This window comes from Canis lupus, chromosome 17, assembly GCF_048164855.1.
Source record: "Canis lupus baileyi chromosome 17, mCanLup2.hap1, whole genome shotgun sequence".
Lineage (NCBI taxonomy): Eukaryota > Metazoa > Chordata > Mammalia > Carnivora > Canidae > Canis > Canis lupus.
The window spans coordinates 12,590,428-12,611,255 of NC_132854.1; the positions used below are offsets into that span (position 1 = coordinate 12,590,428).

At 50.1% G+C, this 20,828-nt stretch overlaps 1 protein-coding gene across 1 annotated transcript in view; it reads left to right on the plus strand.

Annotated features, from left to right (window-relative positions):
* Nucleotides 1–2,144: 2,144 nt before the first annotated feature.
* Nucleotides 2,145–20,828, plus strand: part of SLC15A1 (solute carrier family 15 member 1) — a 50,000-nt gene continuing 31,316 nt past the window's right edge. Inside the window, exons 1-5 of the mRNA XM_072782562.1 lie at nucleotides 2,145–2,271; nucleotides 18,965–18,981; nucleotides 19,418–19,499; nucleotides 19,598–19,739; nucleotides 20,595–20,714. Coding sequence (XP_072638663.1) covers nucleotides 2,268–2,271; nucleotides 18,965–18,981; nucleotides 19,418–19,499; nucleotides 19,598–19,739; nucleotides 20,595–20,714 — 365 coding nt within the window. The 5' untranslated portion in view covers nucleotides 2,145–2,267. The remainder of the gene's footprint in view (nucleotides 2,272–18,964; nucleotides 18,982–19,417; nucleotides 19,500–19,597; nucleotides 19,740–20,594; nucleotides 20,715–20,828) is intronic.

Sequence of the window (20,828 nt, forward strand, 5' to 3'; positions counted from 1 at the left end):
AAGAGATTGATCCACGTCATTGTAAGACTGAGTCTGTTGGTCACATAGCAGCTATTTGCTGAGAATTTACTAAGCGCCAGACACTGTGCTTGTAGTGGGGGACACAGATGACAAGAAGGCAACATGAGCATTTGTGATAGGATTCAGATCATAAATAATTACCTTCCAGCAGTGACAGTAAAATCTCTCTTCCCCACAATAAGCCCAATATCACAATCAGCCTCTACTTTGGAAGAAGCTTTGTGAAGAAAATGAACTCAGTTTTAGAGGAGAAATCTCTGTGACAAGAGAGGAAAATAAAACCCAGCAAGAGAAGGCAACCTGCTCAAGGTCACGCAGGTGATGCCATCGAGCCAGCAGCTCTCTCAAATCAGCTGTGAGGTTCTTGAAACCTTGGGAGTGTACCCCTCCCTGACCCACAGAAGATGCTCAGAGAACATTCTATGTCGTCTAGGCCTTTCTCTCAAATTACTACACGAGTCCACCTCCAGACCCTGCACTAAGATGTCGCTCCCGCAGTAGGTTGTACGTAGTGGTGATATATAAACAATGACCGAAGGATTCAACAAACAGGTGGAAGAAATAGCAGGTACCTCACCACTACTAAAAAGTCACCTGCACACGCGCACACAAACACATACACACGCACGCACACCCGAGTTCCTGATTTGGTAGATCAGGGATGGGGCCTAAGAATTTGCATTTGTCAGAAGTTCCAGGTGATGCTGACGCTGCTGGTCTGGGGACCCCACTTCGAGAAGCACTAACTAGCCTAGAACAAGAGTGGCTTTACAGTGGCTCAGGATTCCAGGCGTCATGAGCTCAACAGAAATACCACTCCGCAGAGAAAGCTGTGGTGGAGATAAACCATCGCAGGCTTCATCTTTCCACCCGAGGCTTACTTATCTGCTGGCAGGATAAGGACTATGAGCATGCTTCCAGCTCTCAGAGGGAGCATTCCTCCCTCCATCCGGGCAGCACTGCTCTTCTGGATGCAGCCCCTTTACCTACAGCCCCCAGGCCTCCAGTTAACAACAGCTGCAGCCCCCTGTGTATCCATTCGGCCATCACCCGAAGACCTTTGTCATCCTCCAGCCAGAGGCGGGGAAGAAAGCCCAAGAAGGGTGGGGTCCAGCTGCCTCTGGGGGAGAGCTGCCTTTGGCTAGAGGGTTTCTCCCTGCGCCCCAGTCTTCTAGCCAGCAGGGGGGTGGCAGGTCGGGGTCAGGCATTGCTAAGATTCAAAAGACCATTGAGACAGAGGAGTGGGGGGACGAGATGGGGCGTATGCGCAACCGAATATCAAACTGTCCCCAAAAGGAAGGAAATTCTGACATGGGCTCCTGCGGGGATGGATCTTGCAGCTGTTACAACGAGGGAAAGAAGCCAGACACGGGGGACAACCACTGCGAGCTTGCAGCTATATGGGTACTTAGATACTTAGGAGCCTTCAAATTCGTGGAGACAGAAAGAAGGGTGGTTGCCAGGGGCCCGGGGAGGGAATGGGCACAGAGATTCGGTTTGGAAGGAGACGGAGTCCTGGGATGGGTGGTGGCGGCGGCTCCACGAGCTTAATGCCGTTCAGTGTTCTTAATGGTCGGAATGTACATTTCATGTTGCTTTACCATATTTAATTCTATTTAAAAAATAGAAACTGCCCTCATGTTAACGTTCCTCTCAGTATTTGCAAAGCACAACCGCGCTTCCCTCTTCCAAGTCAGCCGAGGAAACAGAAAAATGATCTGGAGATTTATTCTAGAGTCTTCCAGAAGTGCTTTGGCTGGTTCACCCTCCAGGTAAAGCCCCACAAACACGCATGTTCACCCAGTTCTGCTTTCTCGCTCAGAAGGGGCGGTTTTCCCAGCCCCGTGGTTTCCAGAGCGGGTCCTGGGGTCCCACCCGGCCCTGCTGAGCCGCACACCCCGCGAGGCCCGGCAGCCTCGGCCGCCAGGTGCGCTCCCCGTCGGGGCGTCCGTGCCCAGGCCCCGGCCGATGCTCCTGTCCCCGGCGCCGGCTCCCGAGGGCCCGGGGCGGGCCAGGGGGGCCCCGGAGCTGGCCCCGCGCTGGGGCTCAAGGGGCGCCCGCCTCCGCTCGCTGGCGTTCGGCCGCCGGGAGGGTGGAGCCCCGCCGCCCCGCCTGCACACCTCCAGCTGCACAGGTGGCTGGGCAGGGCCTGGAAACCAAGTCATAAGAGCGACACCTTAAAAAAAAAGGTCCTCTCTCCCGGACTGCCCGCTCGCCAGTCGCAGGGAGCCCTCGGAGCCGCCACCATGGGTAGGTCGCGTGGCCGGGGGCGCGCGGGGGCGGGGGGCGAGGGCAGCCGGGGGCGCGCGGGGGCGGGGGGCACGGGGCGAGGGCAGCCGGGGGCGCGGGGGCGCAGGGGCGGGGGGCGGGGGGCGAGGGCAGCCGGGGGCGCGCGGCCAGCGGACCTGCGCGCGGAGCCAGGCGGGAGGCGACCTGGGTCCGAGAACCGCGTCCCGGCCCCGGGGCAAGTCGCCGGCCGCGATGCCGTCCCTGCGCGGAGGCGGGGAGCCGCGGGGCGCGCAGGCTCGGGGGTGGCGGGAACCAGCGCCTCGGGCTGGGGATCCTGGGTCCGCGTGTTCGCGGGCGGGAGCTGGGAATGGGCTTGAGCCGGAGGGGCGGTGGTGCCGGCGATGGCAGGGCCCCGAACCTCCATCCAGCCGGACGGGGAGGCGCGCGGCGGCGGGGGGGGGGGGGCGGGGGGCAGCCCGGGTGAGCCCGCAGCCCGGGGCCTGCTGGTCACCCTGCCAGCTGCGCTCGGACCTCACGGGGAGGCGCCCGCCGAGGGTAGCTGGGCCTCCCCAGGCGTGGGGTGTCCGCAGGACGTCTAGGAGAGAACTGTCCTGCCGGCCGCGGCGTAGGCCCCTGCGGGATGAGAGCAGAGCCCATCCCAGCCCTCTTCTCCCCTAAAGATGGGGAAGCCGGGGCTCCCTGCTGGCGCAGCGGTTTGGCCCAGGGCGCGATCCTGGAGTCCCGGGGTCGAGTCCCACGTCGGGCTCCCTGCATGGAGCCTGCTTCTCCCCCTGCCTCTGTCTCTGCCTCTCTCTGTCTCTCTGTCTCTCTGTCTCTGTGTCTATCATAAATAAATACATAAATCTTAAAAAAAAAAAAAAAAAAAAAAGGATGGGAAGGCAGGTGACTCCGAGCAAAGCAAAGTCACGGCATGGATGAGCCCAGGCAGGCACAACGTGGCCCCATAGCTGAGAGAAGCGGCCTGACTTTGACCTGCCTTCAGTTCTCTTCCTGTCTACCTCTTGCTACCGCTATGGATTTGCCTCAGTAAATTAAACTTTGGGCTTTGTCTTCCTCAGCCCTTAGACGTATTGGTAACAGCCTCAGTGGTTGTATCGGGGTGTGTACGAGTGTGAGACCTGGTGTGCAGCCCTGCAACAAGCTCTCCCCATGTCTCACTGGACCACCCTGTGTTGTGATTCCAAAGCAACAGTATTGAGGGGTTCACACTTGGGACCTCTTACCGTGGCCACCTGTGCCTTTTCCTGAAAGATGCTACTGTCTCCCGCAGAGGTGCAGGCTGTCAGCACGTGTGCTCCACAGCCAAACTCCTGGGCTGGAGTTCTGGATCCTACCTCACACATCATTTGCTTGTCACTCCGTGTGACTTCCCTGGGAGGTGCTCTGAGTATTTATTTGATCTTTAGATACCAAATGCCTGAGTAACGTCTGTGCCAAGTTTGGACTTTCCTAAAGTATTTCCAATCAGGCCAGCTGTCAGCTGCCTGATTATTGGTGAATGAACACAGTTAGCTTCTGAAATATAATCCTAAATGAATAGATTCTTTCAAGTTTGCAAATCAGTCCTTCAGTGGTGGCTGTTTTTTTGTTTCTTTGTTTGTTTGTTTGTTCTGGTAACTGAGATTGGCTTAGCATGTGAGTAGCAATATAGCCGCACACCAGTTTTATGTTTATTCCAGTCCTATGTTTTAATATCTAAGTTTAGGTAGTAAGTAGAACAAACGATTTTTAAGAGGTTTTTAAATAAAAGGTAGCAGTGTCTTCTCTTGAGAACAGATCTCTGGCACTCAGATGGTTTCAGAATTGCTTCAGGTCCCTCATGACTGAAAAAGGGACACCCAGGATCCTTGGTGAGCACGTCAGGGGGTAAGGAAGCCAGGCAGCAGGTCTTAGAGACAGATTTGCTTCGAGCTGATTTTGTCCAATGTGAATCTGAAACTAATTTTCACACCAGGTTCTTTTCCTGGCCCTGAGAATGGGGAGCAGGAGTTGGGATGGAATCGGAAAGTGATGGATGCAACGAGAATCAAAATTATGCCATTTATTGGACTCAGTAACACAGCAACACGAATCCACAAGAATAAAGTGGATGAAACGTCGCTGTGGGCATGATGATGCATAGATAAGCCTGGCAGCTGTATTCAGTTAGAATCATGAACAGAAAACCCTTTGCTTTAAAGATGGATTGGCAAGCTTTTCCTGGATAGGGCCAGATAGTAAATATTTTCAGCTTTCTGAGGTAGCATAGCCTCTGAGGCCACACTCAACTCTGCCTTTGTGGCGCAAAATATATAAACAAATGGGCAGAGCTGTGTTCCAATAAAACTTTATTTATGGGCACGGAAATCTGAATTTCATGGAATTTTCGTGTGTCACAAAATAGTTTTTAAAAATTGTTTTTCAGCCACTTAAAAACATGGAGCCATCCTTTTTTTTTTTTTTAAAGAGTTTATTTATTTATTCATGAGAGACACAGAGAGAAAGAAGCAGAGGGAGAGGCAGGCTCTGTGCAAGGAGCCTGATGCAGGAGTTGATCCTGGGACTCCAGGATCACGCCCTGGGCTGAAGGCAGGCACTAAACCCCTGAGCCACCCAGGGATCCCCCATGGAAGCCATCCTTAACAGGTGAGCCACAGAAAAACAGGTGGTGGGCCGGATTTGGCCCATGAACTATCCTTTGCCCACTCTTACATTAAAGTCTGGCGGTGCTTATCAGAGTCAAGGATAGAGAGAAGGCCGCCTTCCCAAGAGCTGTCTTATGGGGCCAGGTTTCCTAAGGGCAGAGAACCTTTCAGGGGAGAACTTTGTGGGGCTAGGGATGCTTTGGCTGAAGACTTCAAATATTCATTCTTTCTCCCTTCACCCCATTTCCCTCCCTCACCCAGAGCTAAGCAAGAATCTGCACTAATGTTGCTGTTCTTACAAATTATTTTCCATACTATGGTCCTGGAAAACCCTAGATGCTGCCCTGTCATTTGCCACACACTTAACTTTGAAAATGAAGTATGAAGAGACTTCAGGCTCTATGAAGCAAGCTCCTGCCCCCCTTTGCCAGAGCCTCCAGGTTGTTTTGAAAGATAGTTGATTATATTCTTTGATGAAGGATAGTTGATTATAATCCTGTCCCCCCACCTCTCAGCCTCCCACTGGCCTTGTGGGATTCTGGTGAGTTTTTCCAGTCGGCTTCTTGCCTGAGCATAACATGATGGACTGGTTTTGAAGGCACCCCAACCCTGCCACTTAAAAGTTCTTCTACATCCTTGCTTCTTTCTAGAAGTTCTCCGGTAAACCAAAGAACAGTGCTGAAGTCCCAGGGAACCCTGTAGGGGCTGTAAGTGTACCCTGTAGAGGCTAGAAGCTGAAGTTGCTACTGAGGCAGACCTTGGGCATCTGACCCATGGGAGAATCGTCTGCCTCTCAGCGACTCTCAGGCTGACATGTGTAGGTGGTGATCTTCAGGCTTTAGGATCCATCGGGATCACCCAAGTGATGGTTTATTCCAACACATTGCTGGGCCCTGCACCCTAGAATCTCTGCTTCAAGTGGGTCTGGGGCAGCTCTAAGGATTAGCATTTACACAAGTTCCCACATCCTGCTGCTGCTGGTCCCAAGACCCCACGTGGAGAACCACTGCTCTGTATCACTCTAAATGACAGGCTCTTTTTTTTTAATTAAGATGTTATTTATTTATTTATTTATTTATTTATTTATTTATTTATTTGAGAAAGAGAACATGAGCAGTGGGAGGGGCAGAGGGAGAAGCAGATTCCCCCTCAGCCAGGAGCCCAACATGGGGCTTGATCACAGGACCCCAGGATCATGACCTGAGCCAAAGGCAGACACTTAACCAACTGAACCACCCATGTGCCCCTGACAGGCTTTTTTTCGTGACCCACACCCATGCCCAAATATTGCTACTGTCCCCCCTAGATGAGATGGTGACAATAAGATCAAGCGCCACCTGACTGCTGACTTGTCCATGATGACCAACTTTGCAGTAAATTAGTAGCTAGAATTTAAAAATTAGCTTGCACCGGCTAAGAATATAGGGTAGGAAAGAGCGGGAGTAATGAAGCCATGTGGCCCAGCTGTGGCTGGTGCAGAGAGGGGGGCGGTGGTGAGCCTAAATGATGGATGGATGCAGGTATTTATTTACCATCTGTCTTGAAGAAACTCCTATTCTCAGGGCGAGGCAGAAACACAAGCCCATAAACATTTTTCCACAGTGAGGGATAGTTGCGGTAAATAAATTATCATGAGGCCAGAGAAAGCGACAGCTTTCTGGTGTCTTGTCAAAGCTGGAGGATTGCTGCCTTAATGCTAAATTTTTGCCTGGTCCTTCACACCTCTCCTGGAATTATTCCAGGTTTGATGTACTTGGTCTTTGTCTGTTGTTTGATATGCTGCCCTTTGAGTTACCGAAGAACAGGAAGCCCACTGCGGCTGGTTCACTAGTGAGAGGGACAGCCGCCTGTTGTCCAGGGTAGGGCTGTGCACGACAGGAGCCGTAGTGGGACCAGGGGCGTGGAGCACCCTGCCAGCCATGCTCACGCCTCTCCAGGCAGCAGCAGCTCTGGGACGCAACTGGATCTCAATCTGATTCCTAGCGGGAGAGAGAGTGGGTAGGTGTCCCAGGTGCACTGATTAAAGGGTATCAAAACAAGGGAGGACTCTGAGGAAGCTTCCACATTCTTCTGTGATGATGGTGAAAGAATAAGAGCAGTATTATCTGGAAATGAATGAGAACCACTGACTCAGAATCCTGGGGTTGCAACATAAGGAACCCAGGAACCTCTGTTTTGTAACTTCGTCTCTTGGTTTCAGAGCCCAGGAAGGTATCACTTTGGAAGGCCGATGGGCTCATCTCAAGGGGCTGCTGTGAAGGGGGCCGTGTCCGACAGGCCAGGCCAGGCCTCTGCTCGCTGCCTAGCTTCAGAACCAGTGCAGCTACCATCTGCAGGCGGTGTAGTAAAAGCACAGTCTCAGCAGTAGAAAGTGGCAATACCAGGAGGAACAGAGAGCATCTACCACAAACTTTCTGGAGAAGGAGGAAGGCCTAGTTCCTCCAAGATTGGCCACTGGCCAGGGCCTCCTGAAAGGAGCCTGTCGTTGGAGAGAGGGTTTAGAGCATCCAGTTGTTGTGTGGGGACGTGTGACACTGACCATGAACCCAAAGGAAAATTTGGTTTAAGGATCGGATATAAGACTGGAAAATTCATAAAATGTACTCACATAAGGAGACACGTTGAAAGCTCACAGGTTAAGCATTTGAAACTTATACAGTCTCAAGAGGCAAGATTTTATTGTAAGTTCTATCAGGGCACATCAGAAAGTACTCTTGAGATGTTCTTGGAAGAACAGACCTAAACGTGTCAGCTCCCATGGTGGACTAGTTTCCTGCCGCTGCCATAACGAAAGTATCACAAACCAGATCGTTTAAAGCAGCAGAAATGGATTCTCACAGTTCTGGAGGCTGGAAGTCATAAATCAGGGTGTCTGCAGAGCCATGTGCTCTCTGAGGGCTGTAGAAGAGAATCTGTCCCATGCCTTTCTCTTAGCTTTTGGTGTTGCCAGCAATCCCTGGTGTGTGGGGGTTAGGGATCCACTCTACTCCAACGTGACCTCATTACATCTACAAAGATCTCATTTTTAAATAAGGTCAGAATCTGAGATTCTAGGAAGGACGTGAGTTTCAGGGGACACTATTCGACCCAGTATACGTGATAATAGAAAATGTTCTCTCTGAAAGATGTATGTCACTTATATATGACTTTAGGCAGCACGTATTCTTGGTGTGTAAAGAAGAGGCCGCTGTGGCCTGTATCTTCACCTGAGATGCTACCCGCGACAACTAGTCTCTTCCCCCAGCAAGTTGGATGGATTTTCTGGGTATAGCACGAGTCAGTTCTAAACAGCATCTATTTAATAACAGAATTGGTATGTAGGGAACACCCTCACCGCCGTAGAATATTAGTGAATCAGAAATGCTCATAGTGATGTCGTAGACATTTACCTCAAATTAATTCTAAAAATTATGTTCATACCCTATTGATACTGCCTTAGGTATTGTACTGTACTATGGAGTTCCCAGGCAGTCTTAATGAACAGTGTGATAAATTTTTCTTTCTTTATAACTGCTCCTATGCGTGCTTACCTTAAAATTATAATATGGGAAAAAAATAAGTCACTTCTCTATAGAAGTGTTAGGTGATATCTAACAAGATTTAAAATACACATATTTGGGGCACCTGGATGACTCAGTCGGTTAAGTGTCTGACTCTTGATTTTGGCTCAGGTCATGATCTTGGTCGTGAGATGGAGCCCGAGTGGGGTTCCGAGCTCAATGGGCAGTCTGCTTCTCTAGCTTCCTTTTCCCCTCCCCCTACTCGCTTGCAAGTGTGTACTCTCTCTCTAAAACAAATAAGTCTTTAAAATATACATCTTTGACCACTCCAGAAATTTCTTAGAGATATTCTCATGATAGGAATGAAGCATGCATAGCCTAAATATCAGTTGGAAAAAAAAATCTGCTTTCTGTAGATCACTTTGTAGCCTAACTTCACACTTAACCATGATCATCAGCATTTCTTCCAATTACATTTTAACATCTAAGAGCAAAAAAAAAAAAAAAAAATATATATATATATATATATATATATATATATATTTGGTTCTAAAGTTTAGGATTTCAAAAATAATAATAATAAATAAATGTTAGAGTCTCTAGTTTTTTTTTTCTTTAAGATTGTTTTTATTTATTCATGAGAGACACAGAAAGAGAGGCAGAGACAAAGGCAGGAGAGCCCGATGCGGGACTCGATCCCATGACTCTGGAATCACGACCTGAACCAAAGGCAGATGTTCAACCACTGAGCCACCCAGGTGCCCCTAGGGCTTCTAACTTAATTGCCTCCCAAACAAACCTCCAAAAGACCAGGAGGTTTTAATTTGGTGACACTTGTGCGCCTCTGGCATTGTTTTCGCCTTCTGACCATATACAGTGTCTTAGGGCTGATGCTACAGACTTGTCCCTGTTGCCTGTTCGCCGTGGGCAGCATGCTGCTCTTCCCGGGGCTCTCCCCTCTTGCTTCTTCCCAGAGCCCGCTCCGCTCCGCTCCGGAGGGTCCGTCCCTGTCTAATCTCTGGCCTGCGAATAGATCCGTTTACTGACTCTCAGCAGTAGAGCGTTTAAAGCAAGCCTCGCTCTTAGTTCAGAACGAAGGCTGTTCTTCCAGAATAAAAGAACGCCCACATGTCGATAAAGGACATAACTGGGAGACCAAGGGTCACCTTTCTGACTCCCAGGAACTTCTCTCACCTGAGTGATTGATCCTGCCCACGCCTAAGGCAGAACTTAGGCCTGGCCCTTTCTGTTTTGCATTAACAGCTTACTACATATTAACTGGTCTGCACCCTCTGGCCTGGCCGCAACTTTCCCTACAATTGAGAAGTAAATAATCGCTGAGCATATCCGAAGGCAGGTGGCTCCCCCAGGGCCTGGAGAGATCGTTTCTTTCTGGAGGCGAATGGAAATGACCTGTCAGTGATTCACGTCTGTAGTTATGAAAATTAGATGCTAAAAGTCATGGGGTTATTTATAAAACCATCAGAGGAGGCCACTATGGGCCTCTTAAGCTGATGATTTTAGACCAGCATTGTAGAAATCTTTTTAAAAGCTAGAAGGATGTCTGTAACCTACAGCAGTTGGTCAGACAACTAGCAAAGCTCTCTGCCTGTTGTGGGTTTGTTTCCACCCAGCCACAAATGCAGGTGCTGAAGTCCGAACCCTGAGACCTCAGAGCATGGACCTTATGTGGAGGTAGGGCCTGCACAGCTGTAATTAGTTCCGATGATGTCATCCTGGAGGAAGGGGGCCCCCAACCCAATATGACTGGTGTCCTTATACGAGGGGGACATGCGAACACGGGCACACGCACAAGAACACCGTGCGAGGACGGAAGCAGAGGTCTGGGTGATGCTCTCACGAGCCGAGGAACGTCTATGATGGCCAGTGACCCCCAGAAGCTGGGGGAGGCTGGCCAGATTCCCCCTCGCAGCCTCAGAAGGAGCCGACCTGGCTGACACCTGGGGCTCGGACCCCCGCTCGGATCCCGACTGCGGGGGCCGGGGGGGATGCGTTGCTGTTGTTTTAAGCTGCTCCGTCTGTGGTGCATGGTTACGGCAGCCCCAGCAAACTAGCGCACGGATGGAGAGCTGCCTCCCCCGTTCCTGACCGGGGGGTGTCCAGGCGAAGGGAGGCGGTGGCCAAGTCACGGCTGTCAGACGCACACAGCACAGCACAAGGGCGAGGCCTGGCTGCCGGGCGGTCAAAGGTCCACGGCTGTGTGTCCCTCACGCAGGCAGAGAAAGCAGACCAGCCCCGGGAGCCGGCTCCCAGCGGCCCCTGCCGCACCCCAAAGGGGGGACACGGCTGTGAGACACCCGGTGCCGAGGAGCCAGACTCCAGCTAAGAGATTTTATACTCCGTGTCCGTCTTCTCCCCAGCTGGGCTCACGCCTTTGGCCTGGATGGTTACAGGGTCGCCTGCGCTCCCAGACTGAGCTGGTCCCTGCCGTGGCACCAGGCCAAAGTCACTTAATAAAACCTCTACTGTCCCATTAGTCCAGCTTCCCTGTATTTCTAAAGTGGCTTCATGTAATTAGGGTTTAGTTGACATTCCTGGTTCTCAAGGAATGGATAACTCATTTGCCTTTCGCAGGGGTAACTTGATTAAACTGGCATTCTGAAAATCATACATCAGTATGTTCTGTTTATATAGCTGTTTGCTGATGGATCAAAGGAAAAATAGATTGTCCCTCAGTGAGGAAGAAAACATTTGTGGAAAAGAGGCTTTTTCTATTAAAAAAAAAAAAAAAAAAAACAATAGAAGGATGGGCAGGGCACTGGTCATAGATGTGTAGGCAGTACCCTGTGTGAAGGCCCCCGCAAGAGGGCCCGTGGGGCTGGAATGTGGCCCGTGCTCCATTGCCAAGCAGTGCATCCACCCAGGGACATTTTTTCTTGTTGGAACGGAGCTGCCATCCACCAGTCAAGCCATGCTTCCCGGGGCAGCATCCGGCTTAAATTATCACAATTCTCGAATGTGCACAGAAGTGCCATATGGACCTGCAGGGGGTCTGAGGGTGAGAAATGTGGCAAAAGAGCCAAGTAAGAAAAACAATTATCAAGTAGGGCAAGAAATAGCCTCAAGAAGAACCACTCCAGAAACAAGGGCCTGGATTACAGACCATAAAACTTGTTCTAGAGCTAACCTGACTGCTGTCCCGGAATAGCCCCTTTAAGAAGAGTGCCTTTCACTTCTTAATCAAAGTTGATTGATTTGGGGGGGGGCGGGGAATCAAACCAAGTGTGCTGCACAAAGCACTCAGCTGCTACCTCTCCTCCCATGCCTCCTGTCACCTTGCCTCAGGTCAGCCATAGTTCTGCTGGGTGCATATCCTGCTGGGCTCTTTTGAAGTGGCATACACTTTATTTCCTCACTGAAATTGGGGGTGGGGGGGGAATCATATGATATGTGAGGCTCTATAACATGTTTTCAGAAGTCAGAACAACGTGTCCTGTCAAGGCAGTTATAAAAAGACTAAAGAAATCTAGTGGCGCCTGGGTGGTTCAGTCGGTGAAGCGTCTGCCTTCGGCTCAGGTCATGATTCTAGAGTCCTGGGATCAAGCCCCACATCAGCTCCCTCCTCTGGGGGTGTCTGCTTCTCCCTCTGCCTGCAGCTCTGCCTGCTTGTGCTCTCTCTCTCTGTGTCAAATAAATAAATAAAATCTTAAAAAAAAAAGACTAAAGAAATCTAAAAGGAGAAGAGAGTATCTGGGAGGCCAAGGGGAGAGGTGAGGCACTAACTACCCTAATGGTGCTGGTGGGGTGCTGAACCTGGTGTGCTGAGGGAATTAGAAGTCATGTGGCTTGACCACCGGCGTGGAGGAAGAGCGAAGTCAGGTCCTGGAGGGCTTCTTTGCACTGTGCTGAGTGGCAGGTCTGACCTTTCAGGTAGCAGAGAGCCAGGCAGGTTCGAGAGCCATCCTGAATCACTGCATCTGGGAAGCTCAGGTCCACTTGGGTAGATGGGAGACAGGGAAGGTTGAGACATGGCATCTGCTTGTCACAGTCATCCTAGTGAACAATGAACAGAGCCTGAATCACATCATAGGAGCTGATCACCTAGCCTGGAGCTGCCACCTAGGATACACGCCTTCACACCAGACCCTTTCCTTGACTGCTCCCCACGGTTGCTCTGGAGCGAGGAGGGACTCCCAAACTGTAGAACTTCAGTCCCAGGAGGGCTTGATCACACGCACAGACATATGCATATGTACAACTCCGCTTACATGGGGAGTTTCTGACTTGGTAGGTTTGGGATGGACCTGAGAATGTGCATTTCTGATGGGTTCCCAGGTGCTGTGCAGCTACGCCAGAGACCACACTTTGCAAACCACTGCAGTGGAGGATTACACATGATCCTTAAGCCCCTACAGCTACACACATGCAGCACACTCTAGTGCTGCCCATTTGAAAAGCAGCTTAATTAAAAATCAATGCTTGCCACTGTAGCTCATGTTCAAGATTGGCGTTTCCCGGCCCACAGCTTGCTAATCCCTGTGGCCTAATTTCCCAAGATGATGTCATATGGACCTTCTTCTTTTGGTGAGTGTGAATAGCCCTGGAGAGACTGCCTGTTTCTTTGAGGGCCCTTCTCAACCCTACCAGGGTTCCTCATCACACATTCTTGCCCATATTTTAATCTTAAATCAGCCTGTTCCAAACATCTGTCTGCACTCCCCAGCTGTCTTCATGGGATGCAGCGAATAGCAAACTTCATTGCATTCCTGTAGATTTGATCTTATTAACCAACTTGCAAAGATGGTGTTAGCATTTCTAGGTGAAGGAATTGGCGGTCCAGAAGTTAAGTGCTTTGGATCTTTAAAGCCCCGTGTTTAGGAAGGATGTCCCCAAGTGGAGGCTCAACCTCTTGCTCCCCAAGGCTCATACCCTCCCACCTAAAAGAATCCAGGGTTGATCAACTTAACTTGTTATGAAACCATTTTCAGACCGCCTCGTTCCTTGTAGCAGGCCTGGAAGGCAGCACCCTCACTCTACAGATGGCTAAGGAAGAGTACCTGCAGAAAGTAGCAGAGCAAGTGCAGATCCTGTTTAAAAGGCATGGGATTGGGGCAGCCCCAGTGGCCCAATGGTTTAGCGCCGCCTTTGGCCCAGGGCCTGATCCTGGAGACCCAGGATCAAGTCCCACAACTGGCTCCCTGCATGGAGCCTGCTTCTCTCATGAATAAATAAATAAAATCTTTAAAAAAAAAAAAAAAAAGGCATGGGATTGGACTCCTGAACCCCCAGGTGGAAAATGTAGCTAAAAGGGAAAATTATAAAAAAGAGCACTTTGCTGGCATATAAAAGTTGCTGGAGGTTTGAGTCTTAGTTCTATATGAAGAGTGAGTGATTTAGCGATAAAAACCTTCATTTATAGAGCTTGAGGCAAATCCTGCTTGTGTCCTATCGCCGATATCACACACTGCCACAAACTAAGCAACTTAATATGACACAAACTTTTTAATCTCACTGTTCTGGAGGTCAGAAGTCGCATGAGTCTCACTGAGCTAAAATCAAGGTGTCAGCAGGACCGTGTTCCTTCTGGAGGTTGTAGGGGAGAATCCAGTTCCTTGTCTTTTCCAGCTTCTAGAGACTGCTATATTCCTTGGTTCGTGCTGGCTTTCTACAAAGTACCGTCACTCCAGCCTCTACTTCCTTCTTCACATCTCTTCCTTTGACTCTTTTAAGGGCCCATGTGACTACATTGGGGCCACCAGGTAATCCAGGATAAACTCCCCATCTCGTGATCTTTAACTTAGTCTGCAGAACACCCCCTACCCCACCATGGAAGGTAACATGTCCACAAGCTCCAGGGGTTAGGACACAGACATCGTGGGGACCACTGTTCTGCCTACCACGCCACACAGGAGTATCATTCCTAAAACATCATGCAACACAGAGCTCACTCCCTCATTTTCACTCTTGGTCATGGTAGGAGGCAGTTTTCTTTCTGCCTAAAGGTAAGAGCTGCTCAAACAGCAGCAGATTCTTCATTCCTTCCCACTTCCCCAGTCCAAGTTCTAGAAATGCACTCTTCACACCCATCACCATGCTGATTTTTAAAAAAAAAATCACCCATCACCATTTTTTTAAAAAAGATTTTATTTATTTATTCATGAGAAACAGAGAGACAGAGACATAGGCAGAGGGAGAAGCAGGCTCCATGCAGGGAGCCCAACGTGGGACTCGATCCCAGGACTCCGGGATCATGCCCCAAGCTGAAGGCAGACGCTCAACCTGAGTCACCCAGGCATCCCAAGAATACTTAATTTCTAGGTAATGAACCATTACAGTTAGAATTTCCATCCCTAAATGGTTCAAAATATGGAATGTGCTTTGTTAAATGGTAGGAAATACCTTAATGAAGAAATTTCATTAAGGAATGGGAAATTATTAATAGAGTGTCTTTCTTGGTTTTTCCCACTATCCTTCCAAGTCAGTAATCATCGAAACTTATTTTTTTTAAAGATTTTATTTATTTATTCATGATAGTCACAGAGAGAGAGAGAGAGAGAGAGGCAGAGACACAGGCAGAGGGAGAAGCAGGCTCCATGCACCGGGAGCCCGACGTGGGATCCGATCCCGGGTCTCCAGGATCGCGCCCTGGGCCAAAGGCAGGCGCCAAACCGCTGCGCCACCCAGGGATCCCCGAAACTTATAATGTACACTTATTTTATTAATTTCTTTAACCAAAAGAAAGACAAAAGCACTGCTAGGCCTAGAATAACAATAGGAGCCAGTGTTGACTCTGCGCCCGGTACTGGCATGCCTGATTCTAAGCCGCTTTATTTACTCCTATCAGTAGTTATATCCAAGTGACCCACAGATGATGCGAGAACCGTGGACCACTCAAATATGCTGATTAGATTTACTGTCGGGATACAGTCATGTAAGGCTCAACATACACACCACTTCTGACCTGAGCTTTCTCATAGAGTGATCCTGTTAATACATGTGAGATAAGAAATGCTGACTAATATACATCCACCAAATAGCTCTGAATTCTGCAACAGAAGAGGTTAGCAACCTCTGCCCCGCAATAATAAAAATTGCTCTTTGGAATGCACGCCTTTCAGAAAAAAACAAGCCTCCTGGGTGATGACTGGGTACTAAATCTCAGATTTTCACCTGGGTGAGTTTAAGGACTTCATTTTCCATTACATAGTTCTGAGAATGGTGGTGGTTGTAATAAGATCAAAGCTCTTTTTTTTGTAACCTAGTTTATGTTTAAAGTAAACAAAATCTTTCCCATTGTGATTTGGCAAACAATAGGTGCTGAATAGTATTTTTCAAAAAAATTATAGGTGTGGGGCACCTGGGTGACTCAGCTGATTAAATGTCCGACTCTTGGTTTCGGCTCAGGTCATGATCTCATGGGTCATGGGATCGAGCCCTGCGGCTGGGCTGTATGCTCAGCAAGGAGTCTGCTTGAGATTCTCTCTCCCTCTGCGCCTCCCCCTACTATCTCTCCCTCTTTCTCTCACTCTCTCGTTAAAATGAATGAATAAATCTTTTAAAAAAAATTATAGGTGCTACGCTGGCCAGATGAAATCTTTCCTTGCAAACCCAAATCCTGAGAAACCATGTGGAAGGAACAGTTGCAAGGAATCTCTGGGCTTTTTCTGCTGGACTTGGGTGTTTATACCTCCCTCCTGCTTCCCTGTAAAGGCCTATAGCAAGGATGAGTCTGAGCCCTGGGCAGGCGGTGCTCAGCTTGCTTTTGTCTGGTCTTTGGGAGACACTGGTGAGACCCCATTATCTGAAGTGAAAGTAGGCAGAGCATCGTATGGCCTTGCTGTTTCCTCTAGCAGACAGGGCACCCCCGCAATGAAACAGGGCCTCAAATATTGCCAAGGTTGTTTGTGTGCAGTTCTTCAAAAGCATGTGTTTCTGATGGGGTCTTTTATTGCACTGGAGAGTTGGCATTCTCCAGTCTGGCAGTGAAAGCTGGCTTGTGGGCTATACCAGTCACGGTCCCATCTGGACACAGATGGCACATTCAGAATAGGAGTGGTTATTCACACACACACACACACACACACACACACACATGCACACACAATTGAGAAAAGGCTGAGGGGTGGGGGCAGGGAGCCATAAATAACAATGCAGGTGCCCAGAAGAGTGGCCTCAGTGACCACCTATAGGAGGTGGTACAAAACTGTGACCAAAGTCTGGACGGAGAGTTGTGTGAGAGGAGGGCCTACTTCAGAGAAGCAGCGACTGTCCCTTGAGGACACAGCAGTCTGAGATGACATTTTGGGAAGGAGGCACAGAAAGGAATCCCCTGACCCTGTGGTCTCCTAGCAGGACTCCCCACAGGCTAAACCATGTGGCGGGGGGATGGAGAAGACAGACAGACAGCGATGAGATGCAGGTGGGGCAGCCTCACGGGCAGGAGGAGGCTAGAGCCTGGCGGGCAGAGCCAGGATCTGAACACTGGACTTGATGACGATACGACTGGTCCTTTGAATACGTGTTCATTCAACAAACATTTGACTCCAGCTTGTGAAAAGCACTATGTGAGGTGCCAAGGATTCTGAGGTAGCAGCGTCTTCCCTGAGCGACACACCAGGCCTGGGATGGGGCTTCGCACATACAACTCTTACAACAGGCCTGTAAGGGGCATAGCGCTGTCTTCCTCCGACAGGTGGGCTGTCCAGAGGGAAGCTGGGCTCACCCACGGCCACAGCTGGAAAGCAACCAGTGATTCCATCACACATCTGCCCCGGTGCCCACATCTTTCACACGTTGACCCTCAAAGCATCCCCTTCCCACAGGGAAGTCTAACTGGGGAGAAAACCAGGCTATTAGTGTTGAAGAATCTCTTTCCAGAACTTTATAGATGGCAAGAGTGGGGACTGAGGCCGTGAGAGGCCAGAAGAGGTTCCTTCCCGCCTTAGGACAAGGCCTAAAATAGCACCACTGCTCTTAAGTGGGCAAAAGTGAGAGCTTGTGGTGTGAGGCCGGGGGCCATGCTGAGCCGGGGAAGTGCCAATGCCCACAGCACAGTGTGACCAGAGTCAGGAAGCGAGGCCCCGGCCCACGAGGGGCTGGGGGGTGGGGGCCTCGACCATCACCTGGGTCTGGGCCAAGAGCCGAGTTCCTCAGGCTGAGTCGTGATTTTTGTCTATGTGGCCTGGGCTCAGGGTTTGCACATAATGAGAATATGAGGCATCAGGCCCGCTTCTGTGTTTGCTTCCTGCTCCAGACAGCGGGCAAGCTCGGGGGCCAGGGAAGCAATAAAACCCCCTCAAGGAGATCAGTCAGACACGTGGACATCACAGCCTGGGGTGGGGGGAGGTCGGGGGTGGGGGTGGTCCCTGAACCAGCGGGGACATCACTGTGGGACTTGGGAGAAGTGCAGACTCCATGGGCCACCCCAGACCCTCAGAGTCAGCAGCTGTGGGCATGGGGTTGGGTCACCTGCTCCCACAAGCCCTGCGGTGATTCTGAGGCACAATGAAGTTTGAGGACCATTGTGTGGGGTCACTGATTTGTAATAGAGGCAGGGAATATTCAAGGTCCCCCAAAACAAAGGATTCTAAGATCTGGTCGGTGGCAGGGGTGAGGGGAGATGATACCCCATGGAAAGGGCACAGCATGTGACAGGCACTCGTAACTACAGGGCAGCACCTTGGTGCTGTGCCACAAGGTGTTAGGACTTGAGACAGGGTATGGGTCAGCTCTCGTCAAAATTCAGGGGAGACCAGAGCTGGGGCTGGGCCACCGGGCCTGAAGGGTACACCTAAGACCTAGAAGGCCGAGTGTAGGGCACTTGGTTTGCGCTGGCTCACTTGGCCTCTCGCCTTTCTTCTTGCTCTCCTAATTCCCTCTTCTGACAATAAGGCCCTGCTAGGGGGTAGGCACTGGAAAAGATGCTGGGGTTGGGGAGATGGATACCCCTAGAAGGGAGTCAAACATACGAACCGTTGCTCTCTGGGAGCACAGGGGGGCAGATGCAGCTCTGTGAGAGTCATGCCACGGCAAGATTTCTGACAGGTGTAGGAAGGGGCAGGGGCAATTCCTGACACAGGAGTCATCGTCTTGTGCATTCGGGACTCCGGGCGGGTCCCCAGTGTGCTCTGCAAACTGACAGGAGGGAATCCCAGGGGTCCTCTCTGCGCGGGGAAGGGGCTGGAAGGAAGGTCCTGACGGGAAGGGCAATGGGAGCTGAATCCTCACCGGCCTTAGGCACCGGGAAGCATTTTATGCTCCCACCACCGAGTCCTCTCCAAACCCCCTGACCTCCTGAGACCGTAAAGGGCATGCAAAGATGTTTGGATTTCGTCCCGAGGGCAATGAGCAGGCTTCGGAGTGTTTTAAGGAGAAAATGCTTCTGGCACCATTCTCGGAGCCTCTGACTCTCGATTCTGACCACAATGAGAATTGCCTGAGGGGTAAACTGGAAGAAAATCTGATGCCAGGCCCCACTCGCCAGAAAGGGCTGGACCGGTCTGGACGGCACATCTCACTGCCCTGGAAAGTCAGAGGGTCTGAGTGTGGGCTCAGCAAGAAGTATTCTAATTACTTGACTTTAATGGTGGCCTTTTGGTTTTCTTTCAGGCATGTCCAAGTCATATGTGAGTATCCGGTTTTTTCCTTCTCTACCTAGCTTCATGTTGCAAACTTCGCTCTGTTCTGCTCCTAAATGTTCACAGCTGTGCTTCCCTCACTCCATAAATGCCTGTCATACATGCGATTCAGTGCAGGGACAGTCCCGAGTCTCGGTGTGGCACTTCTTCTCTTTAGGGCATACACGCTGTGTCTAGTCCTCCAATGAACAGTAAAACCAGATGCTTTATTTCATTGTTGTCACTCTGGGAGGAGTGTAAGGGAAGAAAAATGTTGAATATTCTAGATTTTTCTAGAATCTAGAATTTCAGACTGACTTCTGGATGGTCAGTCACTGACAAGTTACTAAATATGCACCAGCTACTTCTCATGCCGTTAGCACTCACTTGTGACACTGCACCAGCAGGGAGCATGTTTCAATCCTACACTGTTTCCTTTCGTCAGGGTTGCTTTGGTTACCCCTTGAGCATCTTCTTCATCGTGGTCAATGAGTTCTGTGAAAGATTTTCCTACTATGGAATGAGAGGTAACGATTTTCACCCTCCTCCCCTTGAGTCAAAAGCCTGAGTTTCCACAGCTCCTAACTTTGTCTCCCCTCCCACTCCCCTTGCCCTCCACGAAAAGCACTCCTGATTCTGTACTTCAGACGGTTCATCGGGTGGGACGATAATCTGTCCACGGCCATCTACCACACGTTTGTGGCTCTGTGCTACCTGACGCCGATCCTCGGCGCACTGATCGCAGACTCCTGGCTGGGAAAGTTCAAGTGAGTATGTACAGTGTCCTTGTTAAGAAATAAGACCAAAAGTAATCGTAAGCTTTGTGGTGGGAGATGATGGATGGTGGGAACAACGAATCAAGGCACAAAAAAGCCTTAGGAGAGCCCGCTAGGCCCTGTTTCTGCTCTGAGCATCCCATTCCCAGAGTCTAACACAGTGCCTGGCATTGAGCAGTGGGAATGCAGGCAGCACGGGTAAGTTTTTTTCCTCCTTCAAACAGTGATAACATCTTTGTCTCCTCTTGAAATAGTAGCAGGAGTACCATCTATCATTAATCACTGAAAGGCTCACATTGCTCGCTGGACAGAGAGGACATGGGGGCACTCACCCACTTCTAAGGAACAGCTCCAAGAGTGTACCCAATAGACGGTTTTCAAGAAGTCCTAGGACTTAATGATCAAGGAAGTGGAGGCTCTTCTCGGCCAAATTCACTGACTATCCCAAAAGAATTCAATATAATTCAACCATAACCAATGGCCCACTCCTGGCCAAATATTGGTTACCAGGCACAAGATAAGTCTCTCTCACTGTTCAATGATAGATGTTCTCACTTCGGTAGTTAGGTAGAAGAAAACATTGAGTTTTTCAAGTAGGTCAAAGGTGAAACAGAGCTCCCCACCCACCACCAACTCCAGCCAATATTGCCCCACACTCGCTGGCTGGACGACAAACCCTCCAGCAGGCTACCTTTCCAAGAGTTACCAGCTTTACCCAAGTTTGAGGAACAAGCATACAGATGACTAGGCTCTTGCATCTTGAAGCAGGAGGCCTTTCTGTGGGAGAGGAGGAAGTGGACGGCTCTTATGCAACTAACTTGGATTCTCTTAACCCTTTCAACACAGGACAATCGTGTCACTCTCCATTGTCTACACAATTGGACAGGCGGTCACTGCAGTAAGCTCAATTAATGACCTCACAGACTATAACAAAGATGGAACTCCTGACAATCTGTCCGTGCATGTGTGAGTAGACGCTAACTGCTGCCCTCCCCACCCCCACCCCCAACACACACACACACTGGTTGTTTCCTTGGTGCTCAAATGGCTCATCTTTTCCCTTGAACTTCACCATAAGTG